This window comes from Hylobates moloch, unplaced genomic scaffold (assembly GCF_009828535.3).
Source record: "Hylobates moloch isolate HMO894 unplaced genomic scaffold, HMol_V3 SCAFFOLD_20, whole genome shotgun sequence".
Classification (NCBI taxonomy): domain Eukaryota; kingdom Metazoa; phylum Chordata; class Mammalia; order Primates; family Hylobatidae; genus Hylobates; species Hylobates moloch.
Genome location: NW_026652295.1, coordinates 17,074,452 through 17,101,071, shown reverse-complemented (window position 1 = coordinate 17,101,071; position 26,620 = coordinate 17,074,452). Strand labels below are relative to the sequence as shown.

The following is a 26,620-nucleotide window of genomic DNA, read 5'->3' as shown; positions in this document are numbered from 1 at the left end:
CTAAAAATTTAAAAATAAAAAATTAGCCGGCATGGTGGCAGGTGCCTGTAATCCCAGCTACCCGGGAGGCTGAGGCAGGAGAATCACTTGAACCCGAGAGGCGGAGGTTGCAGTGATCCGAGATCACGCCATTGCACCCCAGCCTGGGCAATAAGAGCGAAACTGTCTCAGAAAAAAAAAAAGGTATAGAACCATGAAGAAAAAAGTGGGAAAAAACAACCTTATGAGAAAGTTTGGCAATTTCTGTCTTTAAACAGTAAGAGTAGAGTGTTAAGATTAGCCACTGGGGCTTTTGGCCCTGCAGTGCAGGGTGGACCATAGCTAGGAATCAAGATTCATTCCACTCTGCTACTTCCCCACCAATTGGGAGGAATCCCAGAGACATTCCAAAGTGATGTTCAGGCATCAGAATCACATTAATGGGTCATTTAACAACCTGCCTGAACAGCAAGTCTGCTGTGAGTGATCTTTTGGAAGCCTGAGTGGATACAGGGTGTTCAGGAGGATGTAGACTCCAAACTCCAGGTGGAGGAACTCCCACTGGAGAGAGCTCATTGCTTCAGCGGACGTTACAGAATCTAGACATCTCTAGTTGCTAACTCTGCAGAGTTTACAGGTGGTATCAGTTTAATCATTTAGCCCTCCCAGATCATAGGTTTCTTATTTTAATCAATTACTGTCTTATATGTAAATTAACTCCTTCAATAATCAATGAGTATTTAGTAAGCATTTGTTAATTCCTCTGATCCTCTCAGCCAAACCAATTGGAGTCATCAGTGGCCTGGTGCACAGTGTTAATATGAGTTATTCTTTTGTATCCCAGATCAGGCCTTGCTCTCCAGTGTTGATTTTGTCCATATTGAAGTCATATTTATGGCCAGGCGCAATGGCTCACACTTGTAATCCCAGCACTTTGGGAGGCTGAGGTGGACAGATCACTTGAGGGCAGGAGTTCGAGACCACCCTAGCTAACATGGTGAATCCCAATCTATCTCAAAAATACAAAAATTTAGCCGGGTGTGGTGATGTGTGCCTGTAGTCTCAGCTATTCAGGAGGCTGAGACAGGAGCACCGCCTGAACCTGAGAGGTGGAGGCCGCAGTTAGAGCTGAGATCGCACCATTGCACTTCAGCCTGGGTGACAGAGCAAGACTTCATCACAAAAAAAAAAAAAAAAAAAAAAAAGTCATGTTTCCCCCTACCCTACCCTTTACCCAGTTCCAGTGGAGCTTCCCTTTGGGGCATACACACAGTCTCTGATGCAAGTGCTGACGTGCTGGTGGCTGGACGGTGTTCACTGTGATTCCCCTCTACTGCTAGGTGGCTTCCCGATAATAAGCCTATCTGCCTGGTGGTCATCCCCTTGGTGGTCTTATTTGAAGATCCTCTTTCCTCTCCTGTGGTTTCAGACGAAGCTCCTTCACAAACACTGGGATAAAGGTTTTTAAGTGATTGGCATTGGCATGAGGGAGCTTGGCTGGTTTTTAGCAGTGCTGCTGATTGATGCTCATGCTCCATGCTTTGGCAAAAATCTAACTAACATGATTGGGAAGAAGCTGGAGTTTTCTGGCTGATGAAGGTGTTCTGTATTCTTCATTGAGGAATGTTCCTTTTCAATTGTGAACACCCCACTCCCAACACATACACACACACACACACACACACACACACACACACACACACACACACACCATGTCCCAATTCCATTTGCCTCCCAGATTTTGGTTAAATTCTTAACAGCAGCTATTCTTCTGTATGTGTGCAACAGCACTGAAAAGTATTATTGGTATTATTACTGCTATTATTGATGGCTTTATTGCTGACAGCAGAGCAATTCAGGTCAGTAGTACTTCCAGATATATGTTCACCTACATTATCCCAGTAATAGCTAAGAATAATGTATTTTTTAGTTTCTAGAGTAAATACTGATCTAAAACCCAATTTATTTGAATTAAAAGTAAAAAGAAACCTAGTATTTGTGGACAATAATGCCTTCTTCCCAAAGGTTTGAAATAGGAATCAGACAAAATAAGAATCATCTCTTTTTTCAATGTCAATGGCAGCTCTAAAGAAAGAGCAACTTTGCCAAGCGCAATGGCTCTCTTCTGTAATCCCAGCACTTTGGGAAGCCAAAGTGGGAGGATTGCTTGAGGCCAGGAGTTCAAGACCAGCCTGGGCAACATAGTGAGACTTCATCTCTACAAAACATTTTAAAAATAAGGAACAATTAAGGGGCTGACAAAGGGTCATGCATAGTGCCAGTTTGTTCCATCTGGGATCAAATAGTTCTTTTTTTCTCCAAAGATCTATTTCCTCTCAATTCTGTTTTTTAGACATTTTGATGTTAATTAATTCTAATTCTCTTTCTCATATAAATACCCCGCTACCAGCACCACTACCACCGCCATTTTCTCTTTTCCATTCTTGGGATGATGAGTCAGTTTGAGCTCATTGTATAGTTACCTACTAAGTAAAGAAAAAACTAATGAGGACGAGAAAGTGCTATGCCCAAAGTAAACGTGGTCCTTTCTTTTTTCCTAAAATACTTACCTCTTTGAGATCTTGGCTTTGGGCACCTGGTTCACTATTTAAAACAGTTTATTCAAGAGAAGGAAAATGATAGGAAAAATAAACCTGTGGACAATCTGTTGATATTTGGTTGGTATTTTGAGAAAGGGCTGAATAATCTTTGGCTTCTGTCCTGGGCCACATCATAGAGTCAGATCGACTTGCTGATTTGGATGGTCTGTTTTAAAATAGGCTGTGTGTGGGGTAAAGACTTGAAACTGGTTAATTGATTTGAAAAGAAAATATCGTCAAAGATGTCCATGAGAAAGGTGTTTCCAGACTAATGTTAGGGATCAGAGGCGAAACAAAAACCCAACCCCTAGACCTCCACCATAGCTGTGTGTGGTAAGGGCAGATCTGGGAGTTCGGGAATGGGGCTTACAAGACTCTACTGTGGGAGTCTTAGAGGAAGGACGGATTGAGTTGCTCTTTCTTCTGTATTTGCACTTCAATTTGTGGCCACTCATCATGCCTGGTGAGTAGTGGTAGTGCTGTGTCATGACAGCCGCTGGTGCAGTTTCAAATAGCCTCACTCACGTGGCCTGTGTCAGCATGGAACCTTGGGATGAGATCCCCTCTGCCTCAGTCATTTGGGATCATGTGTGTTTCTGCACTACTGACTAACAATGGAAATGTGGATTATATATCTTATTCAGTATCTTGTAGCAAAAACCCTATAATGCAGTTTTATAAAATGGTGTGTTTTCCAGTTTCTCTGGAAAAGATTTATAAACACTGTTAGGACAGTTGGGCTCCATCTAAATATAAATGGATGGCGAGTACTGTAGCACCCTGTCCTTTCGTTTTTAAACCCAGAGCCTATATACTGTTTGAGAAATATGTGTATATATTTTTTTAATTCTGAAAGAACTTTTCTTCTCTAGAGCTTACATTTAAAATGTCTTCAGATGCCCTCAAAAAAATCTTACCATATTTCTCATATTTTTTTAGAAGTTATAGGAGTTTGTCAGAAGTTCTGATGCTTAGGAATACATAGGTTGTTATTATATAGATAATGTTTTACCCACCCAGGATCTACGTTTGCATAAGATTTTTTTGTTTGTTTTTTGGTTTGGGTTTTTTCCCCCAGTTTATTTTCTTTCTTTTTTTGAGATGGAGTCTCACTCTCTCGCCCAGGCTGGAGTGCAGTGGCACGATCTCAGCTCACTGCAACCTCCGCCTCTGGGTTCAAGCAATTCTCCTGCCTCAGCCTCCCAAGTAACTGGGACTACAGGCACATGCCACCACGCCTGACTAGTTTATGTGTTTTTAGTAGAGATAGGATCTCACCATGTTGGCCAGGCAGATCTCAAACTCCTGACCTAAAGTGATCGCCCACCTCAGCTTCTCGAAATGCTGGGATTACAGGCGTGAACCACCACGCCTGGCCCCCAGTTTATTTTCCATCAGCTTTTTAAGTGATATATTTTAGGTCATGAGGTCAGAAGATCGAGACCATCCTGGCTAACATGGTGAAACCCCATCTCTACTAAAAATACAAAAAATTAGCCAGGCATGGTGGTGGGCGCCTGTAGTCCCAGCTACTGGGGAGACTGAGGCAGGAGAATGGCTTGAACCTGGGAGGCGGAGCTTGCAGTGAGCCGAGATCGGGCCACTGCACTCCAGCCTGGGCAACAGAGCAAGACTCCGTCTCAAAAAAAAAAAAAAAAAATGTGATGTATTTTAGGGACTCATGTCAGGACTCTACAAAGAAAACTTATTTTGCTTCTTTGAAAACGTGCTGAATTTTAGAATTTCATATCAATAAAACAGTATCTTTTTTAAAAGTATCACTCTTTCACAGAATACTAATTGTAAGCAAAACATTGGGGGTAAGAGTACCACCTCAGTTTATTACCAAGTGAATGTCCTACCCCAGCCAATTAGTTCTAGTTATCTGAGTTCAAAACCTGACCCTGTCACTTTGTAGCTACGTGATGTAGCTCAGCTGTTTAGCCTTTCTGAGCCCCAGTTTCTTAAAATCGGGATGATATCCACACTTAGGCTTGTTGACAGCTTTCATGAGGTGATGCATGCAAAGCAGATAGAACCTCTACCTGAGATGTAGCCAGGAGCTAGTAGAGTTATTGTTGCCATTGTGGTTGTCATTTTTATTAAAACAACTCACCTATACTGAGCTTTTCTTGTGATTTTAAAAAAATTGATTCTTTTTGTTTTGAATTATTTAACTTTATTTTTTGAAGCTAACAAGCTGTCTTTTTCTCTTAATACTAATATAGAAAATTAGTACAATTTACATGTGTATTTTACAAGTTGATAGGGTATCTTGGAAAAATCAGTCAATAGCAATCATCAGGTAATATAAAAATTCCTCCTGAGTCACTTTAATTTTCAGCTTCTTTTCTGGAAATTAAACTGAGTGCCAATGTGTGGGAATACAGCATAAATGGCACTGAATAGCAGGCAAATGTGTGAATGTACAAGGAGAAAATCATGTCCCAGGCTGGTCTGAGAATGCATCTCTCAGTCCGATATAGTTCTGGGAAATATTAACTGTGATGATGATTTTCTTGTTCTACTATTGAGATTGTCTAACATTCGCCTTCCCTACACTGTCCTCACTTAGTGATGTCAGTAACTTTCTCCTATTGTACATGTGACCAGAGCCTTGATCTTTTCTCCACAGTAACCAGCTTATTGGTCATTACCAAGTTGATGTCCTGCCCAGCCCATTAGGATTTACCTATACCACAACCATCACAGTAGCTCATTGGAGCAAGATCTGTTAGTACATCTATACCTTTTCACCCATGTGCATGGTGGTGAGCTCTGTGTCTGTACACGTGAGATGTTAGAAACAGGTTTTTATTATTTTTGCAAGTGAATGGTCGTTTTAGATACTAGTCTGAGAAATTGCCAGACCATATCCTTAAGCAATATTTTCAAACATGTGCTGTGATCTGTAAGTTTCCTCCCACTTAGAGAAATTCAAGAGTAATAAGATTTGTGGTGAAAGTCATAAATCTTTGTCATATACCAAAACTGATATTAAATGGACATAGAAATGAATTACCATAAAGAAAGATCAAATCTTAAGTGCATCTGTGTTTGGAGTTGTCCTAGATTTCGTGAAGTTTTTCTTCCCAGTGGATAAGATCACATTTCCCTCTCTTCCCCCATCTGCTGGTAGTAGATTAATGATTTATCTAAACGTTAGGATGAGCTCATCAAATTGAAGAAAGTAACATAGAGGATGTGGAGAATGTATACTTATAAAGGGCATTTATCTGCAATGTCTGTAACGAGGAATTTGAGAAGATTTCCCTGATGTGGCCCCTCAGGCCTCTCACAAAAAGCGTATTGACTGGCTAGATTCCTTGCTAGAGGAAGCCCCCACAGGCTTCAGTGCCTGCCATGAATGCTTGTTTTAGCCGCCACTAAGACACCTTGCCTTGTCTCTTGGCTCACTAGACCCAGTTCAAAATGTGGTTCAGATCCTGGAGAAACAATACCTAGAAGAAAAGAGAAGTGCCCTAGAGGAGCAGCGGCTCATGTATGAGCGGGAACTGGAGCAACTCCGCCAGCAGCTCTCCCCCGACAGGCAGCCGCAGAGCAGCGGCCCCGACCGCCTGGCCTACAGCAGCCAGACAGCGCAGCAGAAGGTGACCCAGTGGGCAGAAGAGAGGTAAGAACTGCAGCACGGGCAGTCCAGAGTCAAGGCCCCAAGGCCATGGGTCTTTGAGGGAGGGGTTTGTGAGACATGTCAGGACAAACCTAGCAACAAGAGAACTCTTAATCCCATACGTGATATTGCCAATTAGCTTTTCCTTTCACAGATATTGTCCATCCTAAGTATGTTTACTATAATGTCAGCTGTTAAAGACCCCTCCTACCCTCAAACCCTTTACCCTTCAGTAAAAATGGTGCCAAGTTGCAAGGGTTAGACAGGTATGTATTGAAATTTAGAAAGTTTGAATAATTTCTTTAACACAAAAGCATTTTTTTCTTATTTCTCATACTTTTGAATCTATTTAAATACAACTTCAGTGCTGATTAATCTGTTAAATGTGGAAGTTTAAGATTTATAGCTGGGTGCAGTGGCCCACACCTGTAATCCTAGCACTTTGGGAGGCTGAGGCAGGAGGATCACTTGAGCCCAGGAGTTTGAAACAAGCCTAGGCAACATAGTGAGATCTTGTCTCTACAAAAAGTAAAAATTACCCAGGCGTAGTGGTGCATGCCTATAAGGTCACTGGGAGGATCGCTTGAGCCCAGGAGTTTAAGACCAGCCTGAGCAACATAGCGAGACCTTGTCTCTACAAAAAATAAAAAATTAGCCAGGCATGGTGGCTCATGCCTATAATCCCAGCTACTTGGGAGGCTAAAGAGGGAGGGCCACTTGAGCCCCAGAGATCAAGGCTTTAGTGAGCTGCGATCTTGCCACCACACTCCAGCCTGGGTGACAGAAAGAACCTGACCTGACTCAGGCCGGGTGCGGTGACTCACGCCTGTAATCCCAGCACTTTGGGAGGCCAAGGAGGGCGGATCGCCTGAGGTCAGGAGTTCGAGACCAGCCTGGCCAACATGGTGAAACCCTGTCTCTACTAAAAATACAGAAAAAAAAGAAAAAATAGCTGCGCATGGTGGCAGGTGCCTGTAATCCCAGCTACTTAGGAGGCTGAGCCGAGAGAATCACTTGAACCTAGGAGGTGAAGGTTACAGTGAGCCAAGATCGTGCCATTGCACTCCAGCCTGGGTGACAAGAGTGAGACTTTGTCTCAAAAAAAAAAAAAAAAAAAAAAAAAAAGAACCTGACTTAAAAAAAAAGATTTATGACTTTAAAATATTTATATCAGAACTCTCAAAGGAGAGAGTGGTGGAGTGTGGGCAGCAAGCCACCCAGGTGCCAAGGCAAGAGACCAAGGGCACAAGCTGTTCCAGTATAATAAAGAAAATATATAGAATAAGAATAGTTATACTAGAAATAGATGACAGATATGATTATATATGAATATCATTAATCATTAGTTTGTAGCATTACTCTTTATTCCAATATTATAATAATCTTTGTTCTACAGTTATCACCTAGGAAAAACCAGGCCATACAGAGATAGGAGCTGAAGGGACATGGTGAGAAGTGACCAGAAGACAAGAGTGTAAGCCCTCTGTTACACCCAGACAGGGACACTAGAGGGCTCCCTGGTCTAGTGTTAAGGCCAGTGCCTGAGAAGGCGCCCATTACCTAGCGGGCCTTGGTCTAGCAGTAGCATCAGTGCCTGGGGAAGGCACTCGTTACTTAGTAGACCGGGAAAGGGAGTCTCCCTTTTCCCGGAGGAGTTAGAGAAGACTCTGCTCCGCCACCTCTTGTGGAAGGCCTGACATCACTCAGGCCCGCCCACAGCCATCCGGAGGCCTAACCATCTCCCTGTGATGCTGTGCTTCAGTGGTCACTCTCCTGGTCTGCTTTCATGTTCCACCCTGTACGCCTGGCTCTGCCTTCTAGATAGGAGTAACAGAATTAGTGAAAGTACTAAAAGTCTTTGAAATACATAGGAGAAATGATAGCGTAATCTGTCCTCTGTCTCCGCCTTGGCTGCCAAACAGGGAAGGGCCCCTTGTCCAGTGGACACATGACTTGCGTGACTTTACCTATCATTGGTGATGGCTCACACTCCTTCCCCTGCCCCCTTTTCTTGTATCCAGTAAATAACAGTGCAGCCAGGCATTCGGGGCCACTACCGGTCTCTGCGCCTAGGTGGTAGTGAGACTCCATCTCAAAAAAAAAAAAAGCCGGGTGCAGTGGCTCACGCTTGTAATCCCAGCACTTTGGGAGGCCGAGGCGGGTGGATCACGAGGTCAGGAGATTGAGACCACGGTGAAACCCCGTCTCTACTAAAAATACAAAAAATTAGCCAGGCGTGGTGGCGGGTGCCTGTAGTCCCAGCTACTCAGAGAGGCTGAGGCAGGAGAATGGCGTGAACCCAGGAGGCGGAGCTTGCAGTGAGCCGAGATTGCGCCACTGCACTCCAGCCTGGGCGACAGAGTGAGAGTCCGTCTCAAAAAAAAAAAAAAAAAAAGCAACATCTATACACCATTTATACCATATACCAGCTACTAATTGCTGTTCCTGTATTCCTCTAATCCTCACAACTGCTACTGCCTTTATACATAAGGAAACTCAGTCTGAGAGGTTAAATGATTTACCCAGATGGTCAGTTAGCTGGTAAGTTGGGCGATGGGATCAGAGCCATGGCAGTCTGACTCTACAGCTCTTCCTGTAACTCACACACACATCTCACTCATGGCTAGTGAGATGCAGAACACAGGCCACACTTGGGGAAGGTGACTCCCAAGAGGAGAAAAGGGAACCCTGCCCTGCAGTGAAAGGCTCGCAACAGTCACGCCCTTGTTAATGTTAAATAAAGAGAAGAGAGTCAATTATATTTTCCCCAGGAGCTACCTGCTCATCTGTCTGGATACTGAAATAGGAAGATTTATCATACTTATATTACTCTTTTTTCTGAGATGGAGTTTCACTCTTGTCGCCCAGGCTAGAGTGCAAGGCTGGAGTGCAATGGCATGATATCCACTCACTGCAACCTCCGCCTCCCAAGTTCAAGCGATTCTCCTACCTCAGCCTCCCAAGTAGCTGGGATTACAGGTGCCCACCACCATACCTGGCTAATTTTTGTATTTTTAGTAGAGATGGGGTTTCACCATGTTGGCCAGGCTGGTCTCGAACCCCTGACCTTAGGTGATCCACCCGCCTCAGCCTCCCAAAGTGCTGGGATTATAGGCGTGAGCCACTGCACCGGGTGTTATGTTACTTTTTATACTTTATCGTACCTGGAAGAAACAGACAAAAGTTATCAGATGGTCCTTTTTCTGAAGAGCTGCCTTTTACACATTTACTATGAGCTGGTGGCTTTACACCAAGCAACAGCTAGCTGTTGAGGGTAACTGATATAATTGTACCCATTGATATCCTTTCTATTTACTAAACAATATAAAAGATAAAAGCAAAAGTGTCTTCAAAAGAAGACATACATGTGGCCAACGAAGCATATTAAAAAGTGTTCATTATCACCAATGATTAGGGAAATGCAAATCAAAACCACAATGAGATACCATCTCACACCAGTCAGAATGGCTATTATTAAAAAGTCAAAAAATAACAGATTCTGGCAAAGTTGCAAAGAAAAGGGAACGCTTATACACTGTTGGTGAGAGTGTAAAGTAATTCAATCATTGTGGAAAGCAATGTGGCAATTTTTTAAAGAGCTAGAAACAGAACTATCGTTTCACCCAGCCATCTCACTATTGGGTATATACCCAAAGAAATATAAGTTGTTTTACCATAAAGACACATGCACATGTATATTCATTGCAGCACTATTCACAATAGGAAAGACATGGAATCAACCTAAATGTCCAATGATAGACTGGATGAAGAAAACGTGGTACATGTACACCATGGAATACTATGCAGCCATGAAAAACAACAAGATCATGTCCTTTGCAGGAACATGGATGGAACTGGAGGCCATTATTCTTAGAAAACGAATGCAGGAACAGAAAACCAGATACCATGTGTTCTCACTAATAAGTGAGAGCTAAATCATGGGAACCAATGGACAGAAAGAGGGGAACAACAGACACTGGGGCCTGTGGGAGGAGGAGGGAGAGGCTCAGAAAAAGAAAAAAAAAAGCTCCCAAGTACTATGTTTACTACCCGGGTAATGAAATAATCCATACATCAAACCCCTTAGTCATGTGTTTACCTGTATAACAAACCTGTGCATGTACTCCTGAACCTAAAATAAGTCAAAATATTTAAATTTTAAAAAACAAAAGTATCTGATAAAGAAGGTGATTTGCTTTTAATCATAGTATTTTTCAGTTAGTTAAAAATATTTTTTTGATTTCTCTTAATTCCAGATTGATTTTCTTTGGGGCTTAAATTCTTAAAAGAAAGGAAAAGTGTAGAAGTTGGGTACAGTGGCACATGCCTATAGTCTCAGCTACTCCAGAGGCTGAGGCAGGAGGATCACCTGAGCCCAGGAGTTTCAAGCTGTAGTGCACTGTGATCATGCCTCTGAATAGCCACTGCACTGCAGCCTGGGCAACATAGGGAGACCCTATCTCCAAGAAAAAGAGAGATAGAGAAGGAAAGAAAGAAAAAGGGAGGGAGAGAAAGAACGAAGGAAGAAAAAAAAAGATGAGATGTTTTAGGAATGTCATTCAAAGACAAGAATAGTTGCATTATTGATTTTGTCAGGTTTCACTGGAGCCCTGCAAGGCCTTGAGCTGAGGAACGGCCTGAAGAAGGCAGGGCTTGATAAGGACTGTCTTGCAGTGGAGAAAGAAGAGCCTGGGTGCTGTGAGATTATTGGGAAGGGTGTAAGGGCCCTGAGCCAGGGATATGATAAAACACAGAGAGACTTAGGAGATGCTTCAAAAGAAGAGTGAATTTTTGGACATTGTAGAAAAGAGAAGAGACTGAGCCGACTGAACAAATCTAAGCGTGGGTGACTGGAAAAATGGTATCACCGTTTTTCTTTTTTTTTTAATAGAAATGAGGTCTTGCTATGTTGCCCAGGCTGGTCTTGAACTCCTGGCCTCAAGTGATCCTCCCACCTCGGCTTCCCAAAGTGTTGGGCTTATAGCTATGAGCCACTGCCCCCAGCTGGTAATATGGTTTTAAGAAACTGTTTTGTTTATATTAGCATCCTCACAGCGTGCATCCTCTGTCATTTCTAAGGTCACGAGTGAGGTGTAGAGATTTAGATGCTTTGAGCTCATTATTTTTCTATGATGTAAGAGTTTCCTGTGGCGTATAAATGGTGGAAAAGAGAAGTTATATATGGCACAGATCAATTGCTAGATGGAGTGTGCAATTTAGAACCCAGCTTCAAATGTGCAATCCAGAAGCACTCTTTTCTTTATTCAGTGGGTCTTTTTTTAATATCCTACGATGGGTCGTGCACTTGGCCAGGAGCTAGTGTAGTGCAAGCAAAAAAAGACATGGTCCCTGCCCTGGGGCACCTAACAGCCTAGTAGGAGACAGATATTAAACAAATAATTATGCAAGTAAAAATGAAAAGTTGTAACTATGGCAAATGCTATGGAGGCTAAAGGCATGGGGCTGAGGGAACATATAAGAGGGTTTTGACAATTTGGTATATTAGAGAAGCTTTTTATCAGCAAGTAATGTTGTACAGAGAGTTGAAAAGAAGAATTCTTGCTACTGCAGAACTACCTTACCATGGCATGCCTTTTGCCAACTGCAGAAGTCATGAAAAATACTTTCTTCTCCTAACTCCAGGTTTCTCTCATCTGCCAACCCCTCCCTGCCCCACCACCCTCCCTCAGCACACATAAGTCATAATCATCGTTTGTTTTTCCCAAAGATTCCTTTACTGGTTTTTTGCATCCTCAGATCACAATCTGATTGTTTTCACATGTTACATGATTTAAAACGTGGTTTTCAGTTAAGTCGCTCAACAATTTGCTCCCCATCAGTAGTTCTCAACTACTGCATTGAGAAGTTCTCAACTACTCATTGAGTAGTTCTCAACTACTGCATATAGCCCATCTGTGGGCAGGAGGGAAGGATGGGAGGTAGTCTGGTAAAATAGTTTGAAAAATACTGCCCCAGAGGAGTTTTCTCCCATTTTCTAATAAGATGCTCACTTAGAAACGGGATTGCAGTTTTCTTTTAGATTTTCTCCCTCCCTTTTCTGTGACACTGCAGGGATGAACTCTTCCGACAAAGCCTGGCAAAACTGCGAGAGCAGCTGGTTAAAGCTAACACCTTGGTGAGGGAAGCAAATTTCCTGGCTGAGGAAATGAGCAAACTCACCGATTACCAAGTGACTCTTCAGATCCCTGCTGCAAACCTCAGTGCCAATAGGAAGGTAAGAATGTCCTTCAAGTGAGAGGGCAAGATGCACAATAGTAAATATTGTAAAACAGGATCTAAAACTGAAACCCCAGAAACATGCCTGAGGAATCCTGATATCAGCCAGAGATGTTTATTTTTTTTCAAGACATTCTTTATATACCTCATTGGGTAAGAATGCCATTTAAATGATGTTCTTAGATATGTAATAAGCAGAATACACAAAATTGTAGTGGCTGAAGGACTTCCTAATTTATGTGCCTTCTTTAAAACAATAAAACTGGAAACATATATTTTGCCTGCTTTTTTTTGCATGTAAATGCCCCTTTCTGAAATGGGGGAATACATGTAGGCTATAGTACCTGGGGTTTTTTTGTTTGTTTGTTTGTTTTTAGACTGAGTCTTGCTCTGTTACCCAGGCTGGAGTGCAATGGCATGATCTCAGCTCACTGCAATCTCCGCCTCCTGGGTTCAAGCAATTCTCCTACCCCAACCTCCCGAGTAGCTGGGATTACAGGTGCGCACTACCACACCTGGCTAATTTTTGTGTTTTTAGTAAAGACAGGGTTTTGCCATATTGGCCAGGCTAGTCTTGAACTCCTGGGTTCAGATGTTCCACCCACTCGGCCTCCCAAAGTGCTAGGATTACAGGCGTGAGCCACTCTGCCCAGCCTGTGATGGTACCTTTTTAAGAGTTAATTCTACAAGAAAGGAAGACTTTTTATGATACCTGACTTCAAATACACAGCACTCTTTGCAAGCGTTTGGGAGTTTCCTGTTATTTCACCTTGAAGAATTTTTCCTGTAGGGAGAAACTTTGAAGAAAATTGTTTTTCATTTTTGTTGTTGTTGTTGTTTATCGGGGGAACCTGCCCGCAATATTTCAACGTAGGTTCTTTCTATTTTCCGTAAGTGTCAGCCAGCTGAGAAATAAAGAGAGTACAAAAAGAGGAATTTTACAGCTGGGCCGCCAGGGGTGACATCACATATCGGTAGGACCGTGATGCCCGCCTGAGCCTCAAAACCAGCAAGTTTTTATTGAGGGTTTCAAAAGGGGAGGGGGTGTGAGAACAGGGAGTAGGTACAAAGATCACATGCTTCAAAGAGCAAAAAGCAGAACTACTAATACCAGTCTAGCAAAGATCACATGCTTCTGAGGTAACAGGACAAGGGCAAAAGCAGAACCACTCATAAGGGTTTATGTTCAGTGGTGCACATATTGTCGTGATAAACATCTTAAATAACAGAAAACAAGGTTCAAGAGCAGAGAACCGGTCTGACCACAAACTTACCAGGGTGGAGTTTTTCCCCACCCTAGTAAGCCTGAGGGTACTGCAGGAGACCAGGACGTATCTCAGTCCTTATCTCAACCGGGTAAGATGGACATTCCCAGAGCAGCCGTTTATAGACCTCCCCCCAGGAATGCATTCCTTTCTCAGGGTATTAATATTAATATTTCTTACTAGGACAAGAATTTAGCAATATATCTCCCACTTGCACGTCTGTTTATAGGCTCTCTGCAAGAAGAAAAATATAGCTCTTTTTGCCCAGCCCCGCAGGCAGTCAGACCTTATGGTTGTCTTCCCATGTTCCCAAAAAATCGCTGTTATTCTGTTCTTTTTCAAGGTGTACTGATTTCATATTGTTCAAACACACGTTTTACAATCGATTTGTACAGTTAACACAATGATCACAGTGGTCCTGAGATGACGTACATCCTCAGCTTACAAAGATAATAGGATTAAGAGATTAAAGTAAAGACAGGCATAAGAAATTATAAAAGTATTATTTGGGAACTGATAAACGTTCATGAAATCTTCACAATTCATCTTCCTCTGCCTCGCTTCCAGCTGGTCCCTCCATTCGGGGTCCCTGACTTCCTGCAACAGTTGTTGTTTTTTGAGACAGAGTTTCACTCTTTGCCCAGGCTGGAGTGCAATGACGTGATCTTGGCTCACTACAACCTCCGCCTCCTGGGTTCAAGTGATTCTCTTGCCTCAGCCTCCCAAGTGGCTGGGATTACAGGCATGCGCCACCACGCCCAGCTAATTTTGTATTTTTAGTAGAGGCAGGGTTTCACCATGTTGGTGACCTCAGGTGATCCACCCACCTTGGCCTCCCAAAGTGCTGGGGTTACAGGCATGAGCCACCGTGCCCAGCCAGAAAATTGTTTTTCTATTACTCAGAAAAAAAGAAAAACTAAATTTAAAAAAAGTAAGAAAATTGTTTTTCTTTTTTTTTTTTTTTCTGAGACAGAGTCTCGCTCTGTCACCCAGGCTGGAGTGCAGTGGCGCGATCTCGGCTCACTGCAAGCTCCGCCTCCTGGGTTCACGCCATTCTCCTGCCTCAGCCTCTCCAAGTAGCTGGGACTACAGGCGCCCGCCACCACGCCCGGCTAATTTTTTTGTATTTTTAGTAGAGACAGGGTTTCACCGTGGTCTCGATCTCTTGACCTCGTGATCCACCCGCCTCGGCCTCCCAAAGTGCTAGGATTACAAGCGTGAGCCACCGCGCCCGGCCAGAAAATTGTTTTTCATCCATACATTTTTTTCTTCCAGCAAGCAAGCTAGAAAATGAGTCAGGGACTATCTTATCAGTCTTACCGAGTTTTAGTCTTTTGACCTAGTAGTTCCCCTTTGGGAAATTTATTCTAAGCCCATAGTCATAGAAGTGTCCATAAAGATTTGTTTACAAGGATGCTTATAGTGGACTTTATAATAGCAAAAACTTGAAACAGACATGATGTCAAACAATAGAATAATTAGTCAAATGTATAGTAGATCCAAATGCTATGGATACTGCTATGTTGCCATTAAAAAATCATGGTTATGGCTGGGCCTGGTGGCCCACGCCTGTAATCCTAACACTTTGGCAGGCCAAGGTGGGCAGATTGCTTGAGTACAGGAGCTCAAGACCAGCCTGGGCAACGTAACAAAACCCCATCTATACTAAAAAATACAAAAAATAAAATAAAAAATAGTCAGTCATGGTGTCACGTGCCTGTAGTCCCACCTACTTGGGAGGCTGAGGTGGGAGGATTGCTTGAGCCCAGGAGGTCAAGGCTGCAGTGCGCTAAGATCATACCACTTCACTGCAGCTTGGGTGATAGAGCAAGACTCTATCTCAAAAAAAAAAAAATCATGCTTATGAAGAATATTTAACAATACAAGAAAAATGATCACAATATCAAAACTGGAGAGAGGATTGGGGTATGAAGTTATATTTTTGTTTGGTCTTGTGATAAAAATTAAAAAGTGTGCATGAGTGTACATAGAAGATAGAAAATAAACCAGACTATCCTCCTAGGTAGTAGAATTTTATCTTCTTTTGTATGCATTTATGTGTTTTGCAAACTTACTGTGTTACTGTTGTATATATATTGCTTTAGCAATCGAAAAAGGAGTTATAACAGGGTTTGTTTTGTTTTTCTTCCTTATGCAGAGAGGTGCAATAGTGAGTGAACCAGCTATCCAAGTGAGGAGGAAAGGAAAGAGCACCCAAGTGTGGACCATTGAGAAGCTGGAGAATAAATTAATTGACATGAGAGACCTTTACCAAGAATGGAAGGAAAAAGTTCCCGAGGTAAAAGAGATAAAATGTAATGGAGATTTTGTTATGTTAAAAACAGAGAATATAAGCATAAGCAATTTAGCAGCGCACACACACACACACACACACACACACACACACACACACACACACGGAGATGTGCTCATGATACGTTAGACATTAGGAAAATAAAGTACAAGTGATTTTGAAAGAAGTGCTAAGTTGGATCAGTAATACAACACGTGATCCCCACACAGATGGGAACTAAATGAAGAAAACATATAGTAGATTCTTATTTGGCTTCATGTTTACTACATTTCAAGTGAAAAGAAGTAGAATGAAGTAAATTTATGCCATTTTATCAGTGCTGTGAAAAATCAGCTTGGCTAGAGCCAGTGTGGATTTTGCATTCATTAATGTGTGTTCACGCACCCCTAGCTGTGATTGTGGCCGGGTAGATTACTAAGAGTAATTTAAGCTTGCATAATCCATTTTTTGGACATTAGCAGTGGAAAAGAAGACTTGGCAAAGAGATGAGGCAAAACAAAGGGGATGAAATGAAAAAGCTGCAAGTGAGGTGGATAAGGAAGACAAGGCAGCTACTGAAGAGGAATCCTCTGCACAGGCATCACTTAGCTCCCCAGCAAACCATGGCCCCTCCCATGGGCTAATTCTTTTTTTTTTTTTTTTTTTTAAATGGAGACAGAGTCTCGCTCTGTCACTCGGGCTGGAGTGGTGTGATCTCGGCTCACTGAAACCTCTGTCTCCTGGGTTCAAGCGATTCTCATGCCTCAGCCTCCTGAGTAGGTGGGACCACAGGCGTGCACCACCACGCCCAGCTAATTTAGTTTTTATTTATGTGACATTATAATTTTACTTCCTGTTTAAATGGATAGATTCTTTAAATTTTTTTTCAAATGCTAGTTTTAAATAATATTATTTAAATTGATGTTGTGTCTCTTATTCGTCCACTCACTGGCTCCTCCTACTGCTCAGGCAAAGAGACTCTACGGGAAACGAGGTGACCCTTTCTATGAAGCCCAAGAGAATCACAACCTCATCGGGGTGGCGAATGTATTCTTGGAATGCCTCTTCTGTGATGTGAAGCTTCAGTATGCAGTCCCTATCATCAGCCAGCAGGGGGAGGTAAGCACAGGCCAGCCTTGGAGAACGATGGTGGTTCAAGTTTTTTGTTTTGTTTTATTTTGTTTTTCATTCTATTTAAGCTATGTTCTTGAGGTGGATCAAGAAACTAAGGCAAATAGTCAAGATCTGCATTCTTTTTTCTCTACTAATAATCGATATTAGAAGCTTTGAGAATTAAGTCATAGTTGGGTTTTTTTTTTTTTTTTTTTTTTTGAGACGGAGTCTCGCTCTGTCGCCCAGGCTGGAGTGCAGTGGTGCGATCTCGGCTCACTGCAAGCTCCGCCTTCCAGGTTCACGCCATTCTCCTGCCTCAGCCTCCCGAGTAGCTGGGACTACAGGCACCCGCCACCATACCTGGCTAATTTTTTGTATTTTTAGTAGAGACGGGGTTTCACCGTGTTAGCCAGGATGGTCTTCATCTCCTGACCTTGTGATCCACCTGCCTCGGCTTCCCAAAGTGCTGGGATTACGGGCGTGAGCCACCGTGCCTGGCTCAAGTCATAGTCTTAAAAGATTATTATAACATTTAATATTTGGAGGTCACAAGTTTTTTCTTTGTTTTAATCCAATGGGAAATATTTTGGAAACCTTATTCAGCTCTGTGCCCCATATCGCTCTCTCTTTTTAAAGGTAATCTCATGCCTTTGCAATATACTCTAGTTCCTTCCTGGCCCCTAAATGGTTTTTATAAGATACAACTCAGGAGGATTATTTTGCAATCCAAAGTACTCAAACACAACAGGCTTCAATGACTCATTGTTACCCTCCTTTTAAACTCTGGTATTTCAGCTATTTAAATATAGTGGCCTAGGTAGGCATAACATATTTCAGAAAATGTACCTTGAACTACTGGGTTATTTCTTTTGATTCTTAGAGCAGGTGAAGAATAAGATGCCATTCTGCCCAAAGTGAAGCTGTGATATAGACCCGGGTTCCCAGTTGTGGGGTGTAAGTGCACAGCCCACCCTCCACTATGGAAACACCCCATGAACATTCTGCTCCAGAGGACCAGTGCCTAACAGTGCTTTTTCCCATGGGAAAAATGGGCACTGTTAGGAGTCTGAAACCAGCCTGCTCAACATTGTGAGACCCCATCTCTAAAAAAGAAATTTAAAAATTGACCAGACATGGGCCGGGCACAGTGGTTCACGCCTGTAATCCCTGCACTTTGGGAGGCCGAAGCGGGCGGATCACAAGGGCAGGAGTTCAAGACCAGCCTGGCCAATATGGTGAAACCCTGTCTCTACTAAAAATACAAAAAAAAATTAGCCAGACTTGGTGGTGGGCACCTGTAGTCCCAGCTACTCAGGAGGCTGAGGCAGGAGAATCACTTGAACCCGGGAGGCGGAGGTTGCAGTGAGCCGAGATCGCACCACTACATTCCAACCTGGGTGACGGAGTGAGATTCTGTCTCAAAAAAAAAAAAAAAAAAAAAAAATTAACCAGGCATAGTGATGAGCACCTATAGTCCCAGCTACTCAGAAGGATCACCAAAGCCTGGGTAGGTCTAAGCTGCAGTGAGCCATGATCATACTAATGCACCACGCCCTGGACAACAGAGCGAGACCCTGTCTCAGAAAGAAAAAGAGAGCACAATTAACATGGCAGAGTGATTCCGTGGCTGAGTCCCTAGTTCAGGACTTCTTAATTTGGAGTCTGTGGTGTGCTTTGAGTATTCCATGAATCCCCCTGAAATTATATTAAAATGAATTAGATTATTGAAAAGCATTAAAAAAAAAGCTTAAGAATAACCATCTTCTGATTTCTTTTATTTCCTTTCTTCCCTCATCTTACTACTTCCTCTGTATTTGTCTTCTCAGATGTCATCACGTAATTTCTTTTAGGTCTTTGGTGCCAGTGCCAATTGCTGTGTGGAAGTTGGATCTGATCTACCTTTAAAAATAACCGTCCCTATTTAGGATGACAGCAGCACTACCAGAACATGTGTCATCTTGTACACATGTGTAATGACAGCCACAGTCATTACAACCTGAAACTGTGTTATGAAAGATAATTAAGACAATTAAAGCACTCCAAGAATGCAAATTTCAGAATAATCCTTTTCCTCTAATTTGATTCTGTGCAGCCAGCTTTAAGAGAAACACGGTTAAACTGGCTCCTATCCAGAGAGCCACCATGATAGAAAATTTAAAACCTTTTAATGAAAAAGTTTTAAAATAACTCTCCTCGTATTTGTGTGGCTTTCAATATGCTGTTCCTCCTGGATTAAATCTAATGGCACTGCTTTATGGAGCCCTCCTTCGTCCTGCTCCCAGCCCCGGTCTGAGTTACACACCCATTCTCTACTCTCAAGAGAATAAAAGCTGCGCGAGCCCAGGAACCTTGTCAGTTTGGTTTGCTATTGGATGCACAGTGCATAGCACAGTTCCTGGCACAGTTAGTTCTTGGTAAATATTTGTTAGTGGATAAGTTTATCCCGTAACAGCTCACACATGTATCTATTATAGCAACTAGTCTATGCTGTTATTAGTGAGTTTTGTTGCTGCTGCTGTTGTTGTTTTTGTTGTTGTTTGAAACCGAGTCTCACTCTGTTGCCCAGGTTAGAGCGCAGTCGTGCGATCTCGGCTGACTGCAACCTCTGCCTCCTGAGTTCAAGCAGTTCTGCCACAGCCTCCCAAGTAGCTGGGACTACAGGTGTGACCCACCATGCCTGGCTAATTTTTTTCTTTTTTTGTATTTTTAATAGCGACAGGGTTTCATCATGTTGGCCAGGCTGGTCTTGAACTCCTAACCTCAAGTGATCCACCCGCCTCGGCCTCCCAAACTGCTGTGATTACAGGTTTGAGCCACCACGCCTGGCCTGTTAGTGAGTTACTTCTCTGTCTTGCCTCCCTTGATTGTGAGTTCCCTGATGGCAGAACCTGTGTTTTTATTTTGGTATTTCGTGAGCTAGCTGTTTGGTCAAATGAATAAGTGAATGAAGCATTTCACTTACTAAATATTTAAAAACATGGATGTGTTAAATATTAAATATTTAAAAACGTGTTAAAAAGCATGGATAGCCAGGCACGTTGGCTCATGCTTATAATCCCAGCACTTTGGGAGGCTGAGGTGGGCAGATCACGAGGTCAGTAGTTCGAGACCAGCCTGGCCAATACGGTGAAAGCCCGTCTTTACTAAAAATACAAAAATTGGCCGGACACGGTGGCTTATGCTTGTAATCCCAGCACTTTGGGAGGCCGAGGCGGGTGGATCATGAGGTCAGGAGTTCGAGACCAGCCTGGCCAACACAGTGAAACCCCGTCTCTACTAAAGATACAAAAATTAGCTGGGCATGGTGGCAGGCACCTGTAATCCCAGCTACTTGGGAGGCTGAGGCAGGAGAACCGCTTGAACCCAGGAGGTGGAGGTTGCAGTGAGCCGAGATCATGCCACTGCACTCCAGCCTGGGCAACAGAGCTAGACATCATCTCAAAAAAAAAAATTAGCCGGGCATGGTGACACGTGCCTGTAATCCCAACTACTCAGAAGGCTGAGGCAGGAGAATCGTTTGAACCCAGGAGGCGGAGGTTACAGCAAGCTGAGATCATGCCACTGCACTCCAGCCTGGATGATAGAGCAAGACTCCATCTTGGAAAAAAAAAAACATGGATACTAGATGTCTCCAAGTAAAATGTGAGAGCTACCTTTAAGCTATTCCTGGGCTGTCCTGTGGAAGGATACGTTTGAGGATGACTCCAGAAGGCAAGTTGCAGGGATGCAAATTTGGCTCACACTAAGGCAGGACGATCACAGGGGCAAGTGGTGGAATGGACTGCTCTGGTAGTAGCAGGATTCCCGTTGCCAAAGATGACCAAACAGCAGCTGCAGAGCCCCTCTCCAGGTTCACTGTAGAAGGCACGTCTGTCTTGGGTCGAGGTTGCCCATAGGATGTCTGTTCACTCTAAGGTGCTCTGGTTCCTTGACCCAGGTTGCAGGGCGTCTCCACGTGGAAGTGATGCGTGTTACAGGAGCTGTTCCAGAGCGTGTGGTGGAGGATGACTCTTCGGAGAATTCCAGTGAAAGTGGGAGCCTTGAAGTCGTAGACAGCAGTGGGGAAATCATTCACCGAGTCAAAAAGCTGACATGTCGGGTGAGAGGACAGTGATGGGAGGCTCATATAAATGACGTTTTTCATGCAAAACCATTTTACAAAAAATCTTATGAGAGTTTTTCATCCGGGGTAGTAAAAGTTGAATTTTGTAACAGCAGATACAATGGTGGACAGTACTTTGTTTTCAGAAATATAGCACACTTTCTGATGACAGTTGCATCAAATTTCAAAAGTATCTATGTATTTGACATGCAAGAAGTGTATGTTGCTTAGTGAATTATGTTTTTCTATTAAAGGCTGTATCTCAGTCATTAGGAAGCTTTTGCAGGAATGTGTGTATTTGTTGCCAAGTTTATATACTATAGTTACAGAACTGTGGTACAGATTTCATTCTTGATACAACCCTTAGTGTCACGGTGTCAGATATAATATTTTCAGATGTCAAATGGATGACTGATTTATTTCATCGCTTACTCTTAAATTTGAGGTAGCTGAAATAAAAGAATGTTTAGTGTTTATTGGAGTTTTATTTGTATTGTTTATCTCTTCAGGTAAAAATTAAAGAAGCAACGGGGCTGCCCTTAAACCTCTCAAATTTCGTCTTCTGTCAGTACACATTCTGGGACCAGTGTGAGTCTACGGTGGCTGCCCCGGTGGTGGACCCCGAGGTGCCTTCACCACAGTCCAAGGACGCCCAGTACACAGTGACCTTCTCCCACTGTAAGGTACAAATGCCGTTACCAAATGAGCTGTGTAGGAAGCAGCAGAAATTGGTGCAGTTCAATGATCAGTTGTCCCCACGAGCATTTGTTTTAAGTATAATATGTTTATTAGATGTTTTAACCTCAAAAATATACCTCATTACAAATGCAAATAGTTTAGAAATATTTAAAATAAAATCTAAAAGATCTCTACCAACAGTCTTGTTCCCCAAAGATAGAAACCACCAATGACAGGTTGCTACATATTTCATTAAACTACTTTCTAGGCTCTACATCTTTTATATGTGTGTCATAACATATGTACATACAACCTTTTACATCATGCACACATAAGTTCTTTAAAAATGCTATACAAAAGTGGGATCATATTATACATACTTCAGAATTTGCACATCTTAACATGTAAGTTGCTGTACATCTGATTCTTATGAATATAGCATTACATTCTAATGTATCATATGAGTGATATGGTATGTTTCATATAGATTTTCTCATAAGTCATATGAGAAAATATAAAAAAGGAAAGGTGACTTTGTGGTGAATGTGGTTGGATCTCCTTTGAGACATCATATACTCTTCCTGGCTTTCACAGGGACTGCTGACAAGTCATTTCTGAAAGACCAGCTCCATCCTCTCTGTAGTTTTGTTTTTCCTTAGAAAACACAGATACTCAAGACCCCTTCTTTTGCAAATCATGCTTATTCTTTCTGGTTCTACACTTAGAAAACTAATCCATATCACCACCTATAAAATTTCACATAGGTAAAGGCTATCAAGTTTTTCTTTTTCTGAAAACAAATAGCCTACATTTATCTGTATTCAACAAGCCTGTTCCTCAAAATCTTTGTTAATCATTTTTATTGTTGTTCTCTGAATATTCTTTTAAACATTCCCCATCTTTCTTTGAACCCACAAAGCTGCTTGTTTAGAAAGATGAAATCTGAATTTTAAGTGTGTCCTGGTTAACAGCTGTTTTAATAAATGCTAGTCCCAGAGCTTCTGGGTTCTTGTGATCTTAGAGTTTTTTGGATCTCTTGTGATCTTGGAGTTTTTTCATCTGTAAAATGTATAGATTGTCATGAAGTTTCTTTTTCTTCTTAAATTCTGGGTCTATTTTCAAATAAAATAGACTAAAAAGCAGATACTATATGGTTAAATAAATATAGCACAGCTGTTTCTGCAAATTAGAGTCACAAGCGATGTCTTCACCTGAGATTCCACTGAGAGACTAATGGAAAGAAAATTAGCTTGGCTCGTTGCCTACTTCGTTTTTCTGGGTGATTTGCCACCCATCTCAGTCAGTTCAGTATTCATTTCCTCACAATCATCTGTTTGGATTTGTTTTCATTTTTAAAGACGATGTCTCACTCTGTTGCCTAGGCTGGAATGCAGTGGCACAATCACAGCTTACTGCAGCCTTGAACTCCTGGGTTCAAGTAATCCTCCTGCCTCAGCCTCCTGAGTAGCTGGGACTACAGGCGTGCACCACCACACCCAGCTAGTTTTTACTTTGTAGAGACAGGATCTCATTTTGTTGTCCAGGCTGGTCAGTGTCTCCTGGGCTCCAGCTATCTCCTGCCTTGGCCTCCCGACGTGCTGGGATTACAGACGTGAGTCACCATGCTCAGTCTGTTTGTGTTTTAGAAAGAGGAAATAGGGTAGGAAAGCTTAAGAGCAAGAGCATAAAGTCATGAAGATAACCATATAAAATTTAATTCTGTTATTATTCTCCTAAGCCATGGCAAGGAACAGTTCATTGAGTTAGTCTACGCCAGCTGAAAATCAGAGTGGTCCTGTGGAACTGAGAATGAACCAAGTGTAAGACAGTGTAGATTCAGCTCTGCAACTAACAAACCGTATGACTTTGGACAATTTGCTTTCTTCATTTTCTTTATTGATATAAGAAACGGCTTGAGGCCGGGCATGGTGGCTCACGCCTGTAATCCCAGCACTTTGGGAGGCCAAGGCGGGTGGATCACGAGGTCAGGAGATCGAGACCATCGTAGCTAACACGGTGAAACCCCGTCTCTACTAAAAATACAAAAAATTAGCTGGGCGCGGTGGCGGGTGCCTGTAGTCCCAGCTACTCGGGAGGCTGAGGCAGGAGAATGGTGTGAACCTGAGAGGTGGAGCTTGGAGTGAGCGGAGATTGCGCCACTGCATTCCAGCCTGGGCGACAGAGCAAGACTCTGTCTCAAGGGAAAAAAAAAAAAAAGAAACGGGTTGAGTTAAATTACCTCCCAATTTTCCTTCCAGATCTAACATTCTGTGGTTCTTTATGGTTTTCTGTAAAACAGAAGAGATGGATTTAAGGTCAAGATCAGGCTAATGTACTCTAAAATAAATATAACAGTTGAAAGGTCAAAAGGAAGTTTCACAGACTCCTATAATTCTTGTGCTTTCCCCCACTTATCCCAGGACTATGTGGTGAATGTAACAGAAGAATTTCTGGAGTTCATTTCAGATGGAGCACTGGCCATTGAAGTGTGGGGCCACCGGTGTGCTGGAAATGGCAGCTCCATCTGGGAGGTCGATTCTCTTCATGCTAAGACAAGAACACTGCATGACAGGTTTGTACTTGGCTGTGAGCTTTAGATACAAGGTCGAGACTAGGACTTGAGCAGAGTCTCTGAACCTACTCTGGCCTAGGAGGCTGCTTATAAAAAAAAAAAAAATCATTAAAAAAAAAAAAAAAAAAGTAATGTCCAGGTGCGGTGGCTCATGCCTGTAATCCAGCACTTTGGGAGGCCGAGGTGGATGGATCATGAGGTCAGGAGTTCGAGACCAGCCTGACCAACATAGTGAAACCCCATCTCTACTAAAAATACAAAAATTAGCCAGGTGTGGTGGCACGTGCCTGTAATCCCAGCTACTCATGAGGCTGAGGCAGGAGAATCTCTTGAACCTGGGAGGTGGAGGTTTCAGTGAGCCAAGATCTTGCCACTGCACTCCAGCCTGGGCAACAGAGTGAGACACCGTCTCAAAAAGAAAAGAAAAAAGAAAAAAAAGAATACAGGTTTTGAATTCTGGGACTGCTGCCGTTATTTTTGACAAGTTATTTAACTTCTCTGAGCCTATTTCCTCCTTTGTAAAATGAGAATGATGAAAGAAACTACCAAGCACCAAAGAAATTCAATGGGGAATGGTATGTCCTATCAGCAAATGAGACTGAAACAACTACATCTCTATGTGGAGGAAAATTACGGTTGTTCTTTACTTCACACCATATACAAAAATTAATTTGAGATGAATCATACATAACCTTAAATACAAAAGCTTAAACTATAATGCCTACAGAAGAACACAGGATTTTGAGATATTCACATATTCTCAGAGAGGCCACAGAAAGTGCTAACCATGGAAGAAAAAATTGTTTAAGTTGGACTTAATTAAAATTAAAAGCATGTGCTCATCAAAAGACCACTACGAAAATGAATACACTAGCTGCAATCTGGGGGAGGACTGGCAGCTTCTTATCAAGTTGATCATTTGCCTCTTTTATGACCCAAGAATCCCACTCATAGGTATTTACCCAGGATAAATGAAAACGTGAAGTCCACAAATAGAATTGTACGCAATGTTTTTTTTTTTTTTTTTGAGATGGAGTCTTGCCCTGTCTCCCAGGCTGGATGGAGTGTGCAGTGGTGCGATCTTAGCTCACTGCAACCTCCACCTCCTGGGTTCAAGTGATTCTCCTGCCTCAGCCTCCTGAGTAGCTGGGCTTACAGGCGTGTGCTACCATGCCTGGATAATTTTTTTTATTTTGTATTTTTAGTAGAGACAGGGTTTCACCATGTTGGCCAGGCTGGTCTCGAACTCCTGACCTCAGGTGGTCCACCCGCCTTGGCCTTCCAAAGTGCTGGAATTACAAGCGTGAGCCACCACACCCAGCCTATACGATGTCCATGGCAGTGTTATTCATGGTATCCCCAAATTGCAAATAACCCAAATATCCTTCAGTGAGTGAATGGGGATAAATTGGTATTATTCATAAAGTATTACTCTGCATTAAAAAAGAAAAAAAACTGTTTATATCCATATGGATGAATCTCAGAAACATTATGCTGAATGAAAGAAGCCAGACACAAGAATACATATGTGTGATTCCATTTATTTGGAGTTCTAGAACAGGCAAAACTAATCTCTGAGAGTTACACAGTTGCTACGGGAGTGTGGGGATTGATTGGGAATGGGTATGAGCAAACTTTCTGAGGTGATAGGGCAGGTTACACTCATATGTGCATTTCTCAAAACTCATCGAGCTCTATACTCAAGATGTGGACATTTCAGTCTACCTCAGTAAAATAAATAAAAAGAAACAATATGACAGGGTGGTTTTGAGAGTTAAATAAGGAAGTAACTTATACGAGATAGATGGCACAGTGCCTAGCACATAGTAAGTGCTCAGTGAATCGTGGCTTATTACTATTACTAACAGTATCCCTGGACGATGACGCTCTTGCTTGTTGGAATGTGTTTCTGCAGGTGGAATGAAGTAACGCGAAGAATAGAAATGTGGATCTCCATATTAGAATTGAATGAGTTAGGGGAGTATGCTGCAGTGGAACTTCATCAGGCAAAAGATGTCAACACAGGAGGCATCTTTCAACTTAGACAGGTACTGAGTTTGTTTTGGGTTTTTTTTTAATGTTTTCTCTCTGTTCCACTCTTACACATTGTTTCTGGGGATTTTCTAACTATTTGTATCTTTGTTCTCTAA

The 26,620-nt window shown here is 42.4% G+C and overlaps 1 protein-coding gene across 6 annotated transcripts in view; it reads left to right on the top strand.

Moving 5' to 3' along the window:
• Positions 1-26,620, top strand: part of KIF13A (kinesin family member 13A) — a 238,511-nt gene that overhangs the window by 173,990 nt on the left and 37,901 nt on the right. For all 6 annotated transcript variants that reach the window (XM_032140355.2, XM_058432204.1, XM_032140352.2 and 3 more), the window contains exons 17-24: positions 6,000-6,213; positions 12,283-12,445; positions 15,871-16,011; positions 16,975-17,124; positions 21,056-21,217; positions 21,730-21,903; positions 24,319-24,470; positions 26,386-26,518. In XM_032140355.2, the coding sequence (XP_031996246.1) occupies positions 6,000-6,213; positions 12,283-12,445; positions 15,871-16,011; positions 16,975-17,124; positions 21,056-21,217; positions 21,730-21,903; positions 24,319-24,470; positions 26,386-26,518 (1,289 nt within the window). The remainder of the gene's footprint in view (positions 1-5,999; positions 6,214-12,282; positions 12,446-15,870; positions 16,012-16,974; positions 17,125-21,055; positions 21,218-21,729; positions 21,904-24,318; positions 24,471-26,385; positions 26,519-26,620) is intronic.